The sequence below is a fragment of the Arachis hypogaea genome, chromosome 6, assembly GCF_003086295.3.
Source record: "Arachis hypogaea cultivar Tifrunner chromosome 6, arahy.Tifrunner.gnm2.J5K5, whole genome shotgun sequence".
NCBI classification, from domain to species: Eukaryota; Viridiplantae; Streptophyta; class Magnoliopsida; order Fabales; family Fabaceae; genus Arachis; species Arachis hypogaea.
In genome coordinates, this window is record NC_092041.1 from 56,966,311 (window position 1) to 56,975,936 (window position 9,626).

A 9,626-nucleotide genomic window follows, 5' to 3' on the forward strand; every position below is an offset into this window, starting at 1 on the left:
TTGAGTCTCTGCATGTTCCCTGGCTTTATTCTGTGTTTCTGAGCCGAAAACTGGGTCAAAACACGGTCTGAAATCGCCCCCAGCGTGTCCTGAATTTTCTGCAGATCGTGCATGTCACGCATACGTGTCGGTTATACGTCGGTCACGCGTACGCATCATTTGACGATTTTCCTCTCCACGCGTGCCCGTCAGGCACGCACTCGCGTCGTTGCATGAACTCCAATCCACGCGTACGCGTCAGGCACACGTACGCGTCGCTGTGATTTTCTCTATTTTGCGCGGTCGCATGAGCCACGCGTCCGCGTCGGTGTTCGCTGGTCATCTCATTGGTTTCTTGTGTTCCTTCTATTTTTGCAAGCTTCCTCTCCATTCTCTAAGCCATTCCTGCCCTATGAAGCCTGAAACACTTAACACACGGATCACGGCATCGAATGGTATAAAGGAGAATTAAAATATACAATAAAAGGATATCTAGAAAGCAAGTTTTCAACCATAGAACAACTTTGGGAAGGAATTGTAATAACGTGTGAATCATATGAATAAGTAGGCAAGAATTTGATAAAAATCACTAAATTAAACACAATATAAACCATAAAATAGTGGTTTATCAAGGCCTCACTTACTACTACCTATGCGGGTTAGTCAAATACTTGCACCCCCGGACGCCATCATCCCTTACCTGAGGGAGGCTAGGTTAGACGAGACGATGTAGCTTAGGAACTTTGTATGTTGACAACTCCCTGATCACTTCCTTCATGGAGCACTGGCGTTCGAAGACCTACACTTTTCACCTTTCATGTGGTGAGTGCACCATCACACTACCGGATGTTGCTTACCACCTCGGGCTACGCACACATGGGGAGCCAGTGGGTGGGTGCCTGCATGACTTCCAGACTTGGTACCAGCAACTGACATGGGAGTACGTGGATGAGCTCTTGGTTTCCAAACCCCCACACGGTCCGTAGCAAGGTGCCCAGAGGAAGGAGTCATTTAGCATCAAGATGACATGGCTTCAGAACAGAGTCCCGCCACATGCCTCTGAGTACAACGGATCCAGCCACCTTCCGACAGTACACTAGGTGTTACATCATGCAACTGATCGGTGGTTACCTGATGACTAATAAGTCCAACAATCAGGTGCATATCAGATGGTTGCTACTATTAGCTGACTTCAGGAGGTGCAATGGTCTGTCGTGGGGGTCTATTGTGCTTGCATGGACATACCAGTCCTTGTGCCATGCAGCACATTGTGAGCCCACGTACATAGCCGAATGTATATCGCTGCTAGTCTCGTGGATATACCACAGGATTCCATAGTGGTGTCCGCCAAAGAGGTAGATTCCGACCTTTCCCCTAGCAGTGAGGTAATTGTTATCGTTTAATGTTCTTGTCAATTTCTATTTATCCAATTCAAGTTTTACCTGCACGGATTGACACAAATTAATTACTACAGGCGACTGATTAGGCACATCCATACCTTCCACATCCTCCTCTACCACTGTCACATGCAGTGGCCCTTCCACCACCACCGGCTCCTCAAGACGTATGAGGCTGTAAACCACCTCGCCAGACCCAGCCTCCCCCTTGTGGCACCGGGCATTGCCTTCATTACCCTAGGGACCAGCATCCATGATAGGAAGGACATATTGATAGATTAGTTAGTAGTTTATCCTATATTACTCCAAAGTACAGTGTTTTGTACCAAAATTTTACATTATAGTGATGTACTCCTTTATTTCTGTCTTTGTTTTATGTGCCTTGTTTAACGAATTTTTTTAGTTACTATCCATGCCTTGATTAGGGTTATGTATGCAAATTATTGTAATAGAACATAAAATGTAAGCAGTTCAATTGCTAAATAAAATAAAATAACAACAACACATAACGTAACCTCAAATGAATGGAACACTTCTGGTAGATATGAAATGCGACACAAGTTACGCAATTACTAAGTGTCCTCTGTGGGTTGATTCAGACAACCCCTCCGAGTATGACCTGTTTACCGACAGAGCCCGTACCGTTTCTCTTGGTACTCCACTTCATTCATATCGCTATGAAACCTCGTAGAAACTGGTCTGCCGGTTCCCTTACTATACATGGATGAATTAGGGGGCAAGTGTGCCCGTGTCACTTTGGCCAAAGCTTCTCATCAGGGATCGGAAAAAACTCTACCTTGTAAATCTTGAACACATACTCTTAAAGGTGGATTGGATGAACATATGACCCCCACTCGACGCTGGCAGAAGCGCAAGCAGTAAGTGCATGACGATAAGGGAAATGAAGTGATTGGGAAAGCCCACAGTCGCATGTCCCCGAGCTCAACCGAACACAGAATGAACCTTAGCTCTAACCATCAAACGACTCTAATTCCTGTACCAAAAAAATTGAAGCCCTCTTGTCGCAATGTGTAACCCGCATCTTCTGGATATCCTCTCTATTTTTTTCAACCGCAACCTGCAGCCACTGTGAATACCTATTACCCACTGACATTTGAGCCTGCACCTCCCTACCTTTCCGGACGAACAGCTGCTGCAGCCTCTCGTACATGTATCTAACAATAGATGAAATGGGTAGATATCTTGTACCCTTCAAAATTGCATTGATGCACTCAGATATATTAGTTGTCATGTGCCCAAACCGACATCCACCATCACAATGTTGCAATCATATTTTCTTATTAAATCTATCGACCTAGTCAGCCATCTGACGCAATAACGTTTTCAGAGCATCCATGTACCACTCATACCAAGTATTGCTATGACTGTATGAAGCATTAATGAGATATCACTTGCCCTCAACTGACTTGAACCGAGACATGAAGTTCACTGTTGTGTGCTTGAGACAAATGTACGTGGTACTTTAATCAATCCGACTCGACTACTCGATACTCGGCACTTCTCCGAATGTTGTAATTCTTCACGCCTTGCAGCAATGCCTCTCTGCTTTTGAATCTGTGACCAACTCGAAACTCTACACCACCGTCAGTATTGTAATCGTCGGCCCCCATATTCGATAAACGGAGTTTTCTCATGCATCACATCCAAATTCAATGTATGGTAGTGGCTGGGTACAAATGATAGCTCCAGAATTGGATGCGGAGCAGAAAAAAGGTATTGAACTAATCCACCAACAGGAGTCTCAAGTATGAACTCATCGTTGTTGTCATCGTCAGAGGAACCACTTTCATGGCGATCGGTAATGTACTCTTCATTGGATTCCTCATCCTCAACGTCCATGTCCTGTACTGGATTAGCAAAGTGCAACGGTCGTGGTGCGAGCGGAGGGTCATCCGGTACAAAATTTCAGCCGCCAGCACCACCACCACCACCATCACGAACCTCCGCAGAAAGCTCCATCACTTGTTCAACAATAATTTTGCTGTGCACATTAAACATTAGGCACACATGCTCATCGTCATCGAGCCAGATAGACGAAAGCGAAATATACCATTCCTCATCGGTGCTTGCATCCTATACCCAACTCTACCAACCTCTTTTCTCTCACCACCACCGACGTCGGACAAAGAATTTGCTCTTCAAGTTCGAAATAGCGCAGGACTTTCACACTAAAATATAACCCCGCTGTCACTATTTCTCATCTGACAGTTGGATACACCATCACAATAAAAAAACCACTACTACTAGATATTTTTGCTATGTTTTTTGAAAAAAAAATAGAAGAAAAAGAAGAATGGAGAGATTTCTAAGAAATACTAACAGTTTCTTAACCCTTTTATTAGGGGTTGATTTTTGTCCTATTTTATGTCATTTACTGTGTAAATATTTTTTACTTCCACGTATTTCGTTTACATGTAAACTAGATAAGTTTGGTCTTATCTCGTTTACAGTGTAAATGAGATATAACTAAACAGATATTTTCCACATATCATATTTGTAAACTTGATTTGTTACCATGTATTTATGCCTTATCTTATTTATAATATAAACGAGATATAACCAAATTGTAAACAAATAAGATATTTAATAAAAATTGATAAATATCTTTAAATTAACATATATTTGTAATTAAAATATTATTTTATTTATTAAAAAAAAAGTCCCGATTGTTGCCAATAAATTAAAGATTTGGTCACTCGTACTGGTGGTGTAAGGAAAGTAATGACCAAGGATAATCAAGAGAATTAAAACTGTATTTGTTTATGAGAATAGGATAGAACAAAATATTAAAAATAAAATATAAAAAATAGAAACACAAAATTTTGTATTCTTATATTTTATTTGATGATAAACTAAAATAAATTATAAAAATTTAATTTATTTTTTTATTTATTTTTCATTCAAAAAATTTAAAAAAATATAATAATAAAAAATATAATTATAAAAAATTAATAAAAATAATAAAAAAATAATAAATTATATTTTTATTAATATTTTTGTATTCTTTTTATCAAAATAAATATAAAATATATTAATTTAATATTTATAAATATATTATTTTTATTTATATTTTTTTTATCAAATATAATTTTATATCTCTATATTTCTATCTCAATATCCTACCTCTATGAATAAATACAACCTAAAACTTGGTCATCATAGTTATTACTCTGTCATCAGTTAGCAGCAAAAGTTAGAACGTAGGGCAAAGTCTATATATGGACTACGGAGTATGGAGTATGGAGTATGGAGGCCATAGAGTTACCATCCTCTTGCGTGCCAACATGTCAAGTAATCAAATTCTTCAAATCTATGCCTTCAGCTCTCAAAACGACACCTCCGAAGCCAAAATGATGACACGTGGGATAATTTTAAAAGAAAATGAAATATATAATTAAGAGAAAATAAAATGATTCTTAGCATATATTAATTGAGAACAAAAATTGATAAGTTTCATTTTCATTACAAAGAACAAAGTAGAGGCCATCAGGCGATGGCCATTAAATAAGCAATCGGTGGTGTGGGCAATGTTGTCAAAAGCGCAAAAGGTAAGGAGCAAAAACGGAAACACAAAAAAGTTGCATGCAAGAACTCGGATTTTAAGGGCAGTATATGAAGACGCTTGGCCTCAAGATTCCAACAATTTATTACCAAGATTTCTCCTACTTCCTCCTCCTCCTCTTTTTTCTTCTTCAATATCACCAAAGCTACACCACCTTCAATCTCTGTCTTCTCTCTCAACTTTCTTTCTTTTTCTTATCTGTTTCTGTTGCTACAAAGGATAGTGATGGAACTGTTATTACTTTCCCGTATGTGTAGTTAGAGAAAGAAAAGAAAGAAGATATTGAATGTGAAAATCCAATGGCTAACAACTGGAGATGCAGTAGTTGTAATTGTTTTTTGTGGAGGGGCTCATCATCATCAGAGTCTTATTCTTCTTCTTCATCAACGAAGCTATTGTTGTTCATGTTACCTCTTCTAGTCGTTGCTGGGCTTATTTCAGTGTTAGGTCCCAACAACCCCTCCAATTTAGTTGATATTGCTAAAAAGCCCCTCTCAGATGCCTCTGTTACTGTCACCACGGTGGAGTCACCGCCGCTAACTGAAGTAGCGAAGAAGAAGCAAGGCGGGGAAGGGCTGGTGGTGGTGGCCGTCAATAATGCTCACGGCGGAAAACAGGAGGAAGCCAAAGCAATCTCCGAAACACTCTTCAATCACTCCTCTACTCCCTCACTTCCAATTCAGGCCATAGAAACGTTTATTCAATCTGTAAGAGATTCTTTTCTTTCAGTTAGTCTAATCCTAAAACTCATCAGTACTACTCTTAAATTCTATTCTTTTCTTTTTGTTTTTTTTTTTTTTTGGGTCGACAATTTCACATGGATAATAATAATAATAATAATAATAATAATAATAATAATAATAATAATTTCAAAGATTAGAATGTTCATATATATATATATATATATATTCTTATATTCAAGAAAGAAAGAGTGTAATTATTATGCTGATATATTTAAGGAGGAAAGAATGTAATTAAAGCCGGAGATCCATGTTTCTTCTAATTGTGCATACTACACCGAGAATTCAAATGAATTGATTTTCTTTACTCTATTGGTATAACATCCGGATGAAAACGGAAAAGAATATTTTGTTACCCATAACATCACCTGCCTCATTCTATGTTTTGTGAGGGAAAAAAAAGTTAGACTCATATTAGGATAAATTTTTATAATGAAATTATAAATGATTATAATAAATATTTGATATGTTTCTGTAACGATGACGAGAAATTTAAGGTCAACAAGCCCTGTTATTATCCTCGATATGAAGTACATATATTCTATTGTTTAATTTGCTTATTGGTGAGTGGAAGCATTGCAATTAACGCAATGTGCTGTATCAACGTGGATATATTTTGTAAAATCGTTGCCTCAGTGTGGCAATCCTAGGAAATAATAATTACAGATTTCGGACAATCCTTTTATCATATTGCAATTTTATTTTTATTTATTTTTTAATCCCAAGTAAAAAACTTGTCTCAATCTCTGCCTTAGTTTGCCTGAAACTTAATTTATTTTTTGTCTTCCAATAGTGTGTACTTCTATTGTTGGCAAATTGGATTTTTAGAAACTACTTGGTAGGTAGATTCAAACAAAGAAAATTGTACTAATTAAAAATCTTGTCATTGTGTTTTTTTTCCTCCCTCAAAAACAGAACACCACCGAGGGAATTCTCAATGCCTCCTCCAAAACCTGGCCCATCGTGGCTTCCATGAATGAATCTTATAACCCTATTGAAACACCGAGGCGGCAAAGAAAATTCAGCATTTTAGATAGAACTGAAGCTGGTCTACTACAAGCTCGAGTTGCAATTAGAGAAGCAAAAAACAGGAGTCAATTACAAGATATAGACTATGTTCCAATTGGACCAATGTATCATAATGCTAAAGCATTTCACAGGTAAGTAATGCCATTCCTGGTATAACAAAAATGTACCCATTTGATTTGATAGTGCCAAAATCTTAATCAATTGATACTAATTGTACAAATTGCTATGACAGGAGTTACTTAGAGATGGAGAAACTGTTCAGGGTATATGTGTACGAAGAAGGGGAACATCCTGTGTTCCATAACGGCCCTTGCAAGAACATATACTCCATAGAGGGGAGTTTCATCCATGGCATTGAGATGAACGAGCGATTCCGAACAAGAGATCCTGAGAAAGCACATGTATACTTCCTTCCTTTTAGCGTAGCAATGATGGTGCAATTCGTCTATGTACGTGACTCTCGTGATTTCGGACCCATACGAAAAACAGTCACTGACTATGTCAATCTCGTAGCCGGAAGATATCCATATTGGAACCGAAGCTTAGGTGCTGATCATTTCATGCTCTCTTGTCATGATTGGGTAAAGAGTTTTACACGAATATTAATATTCAATTATGTGTGTCTGATTTACTGAATGGAACTAGTAATAGAAGAGAAATGTAACAATGTTGCACAATATTTTTGTAATGTTTTCAGGGGCCGGAGGCATCATTTTCGGTACCAAACTTGGGGAAGAATTCAATTCGAGTGCTGTGCAATGCTAACACATCGGAGGGATTCAAACCTACAAAGGACGTGTCTCTTCCCGAAATAAATCTCCTAACGGGAACATTAGACGGTTTCCTTGGTGGGCCATCTGCATCAAAGCGTCCAGTTCTAGCTTTCTTTGCTGGTGGGCTTCACGGGCCCGTTAGGCCCGTTCTTCTCGAGCACTGGGAGAACAAAGACGAGGACATTCAGGTCCACAAGTACCTACCAAAGGATGTGGCCTACTACACAATGCTGAGGAAAAGCAAGTTCTGTCTGTGTCCAAGTGGGTACGAGGTTGCAAGCCCAAGGGTAGTTGAGGCAATTTACACTGGTTGTGTACCAGTGCTGATTTCGGACCATTATGTCCCTCCGTTCAGTGATGTGTTGAATTGGAAAGCGTTCTCCGTTGAGGTTTCGGTTAAGGATATTCCTAGACTGAAGGAGATTTTGTTGAGCATTTCTCCTAGGCAGTATATAAGGATGCAGAGAAGAGTGGGACAAATTAGGAGACATTTTGAGGTACATTCTCCACCAAAGAGGTTTGATGTATTCCATATGATCCTTCATTCCGTGTGGCTCAGACGGTTAAACTTTAGAATTCATGATGATCTATAACTTGGTAGCTTTTTTTTGTTGTTATGCCACTGGTGACAAAAATTAATTAGTTTCGGCGGTATGAGGTGGTACATGTGATTCTCTTCTTTGTCCTGTGTAAAATTATTCATAGAGGAAGCATAGGATTCCAATTTGCCAGTATGCCTGGATTCCAGTTCATTTTAATAATCTCCACCGTTCCTTTTTGGTAGTTTTATGTATGTAATCTGTAAGGTGTTTGCCTGATGACAAATTTATAGGTATTGATATGTAAAAAATATATAGTCATATAAAATTTATTTTCTACGTCAGCATCAGAATTAAAAAAAAAAATAAATATCATATTACTAATTGTACTAACATACCTCTATAATTTAATAAAAATAAAAAATAATTTTTATTTAATTTTATAAAAAGATTTAAACATTTTTATTTTATTCTATTAGACAAAAATATTTTTTTTAAATTAATCAAATTTTAAAATCTAACTAATTCTAATTTAATATTTTTAAATAATTTAAACAACAGAACAAAAATATATCTGAAAAACAAAAAAATTAAAAGATTGTTCTTTTATTTAAGTTTTAGAAACTCTCTTTAATCACCGTTTTTAAAAATTTTTTAGTGTTCTTCATCTTCTCAAGAGTTTTTAGTGTTCTTCTCTTTTTTTTCTTTTCTCTCTCTGGCGTCGCACTCAAGCTTTCTCCCTCTTTTTTCTCCGGTCTCATAATTAAGGTTGTCGTCGCAATTGAAGTTGTCATTGCATCAGAGATCGTCGCCATCTTGTGCGTTTCAGAGAGCGTCGCCGTCTTCCTAATTTCAGAGTGTTACCATCTTTTTCGTTCTACATCATCGTCGTCAGTCTCTCCCTTCCGATAACATCTTTTCTGAGATTTCTGTGATTTTAGTTATTATAACATTGTAATTTTTGTAATTAAGGTAATTTGGTTTTATTTTTATAATTTTATATTAGTTGTTAATTTTGACAAAATAAAAATCTTAAAAAATTGTACGCGACAATTGGCAAAGTTGGACATAAACTTCATGTGAGATATCTTGGTGACCAGCCTTTAGTTTTATTTTGGAGGAATGATATGGTTTAGGTTTCTCATCTAAATTGAATTCTTATTTTATTTGCATATATTTTTTGAAACTTTGAATGCAATTTTTTTAATAGAAAACTTAATTTAAATGACAATAGCTTCATTTTTGAAATGCTGCATAGTGTCTTAATGCACATTTAATTTCACAAATTCTAAATAATACACTCTGCAAAATGCCATTTATCTTAACTATTTTCAATCATGCATTCATCGATTTGAAAAAATACTCTCGAACCTTAAGCATCAAAATATACCTCTTTCTTAGCAATACCAACAATGCCTGTAGGAATCAACCACATTATAAGAAAAATGTCAATTTGAGATGCATAATTACTGATATAAGTCGCCCTTTCGTTATTGTACTCAGCACCTTTAATTTTTATAGGATTACCAAGAATCTACATCTGCAACCAAAATCTGAAATATCAGTCATATTTTCCACATCTATTA

The 9,626-nt window shown here is 37.0% G+C and overlaps 1 protein-coding gene across 1 annotated transcript; it reads left to right on the forward strand.

Moving 5' to 3' along the window:
- The first annotated feature begins 4,816 nt into the window (after positions 1 to 4,816).
- Positions 4,817 to 8,384, forward strand: LOC112696619 (probable glycosyltransferase At5g03795). The gene is made up of 4 exons (XM_025749447.3): positions 4,817 to 5,666; positions 6,615 to 6,859; positions 6,961 to 7,309; positions 7,426 to 8,384. The coding sequence occupies exons 1-4, from the start codon at positions 5,259 to 5,261 to the stop codon at positions 8,092 to 8,094; spliced, it is 1,671 nt and encodes a 556-aa protein (XP_025605232.1). The 5' UTR covers positions 4,817 to 5,258; the 3' UTR covers positions 8,095 to 8,384.
- The last annotated feature ends 1,242 nt before the right edge of the window (positions 8,385 to 9,626 follow it).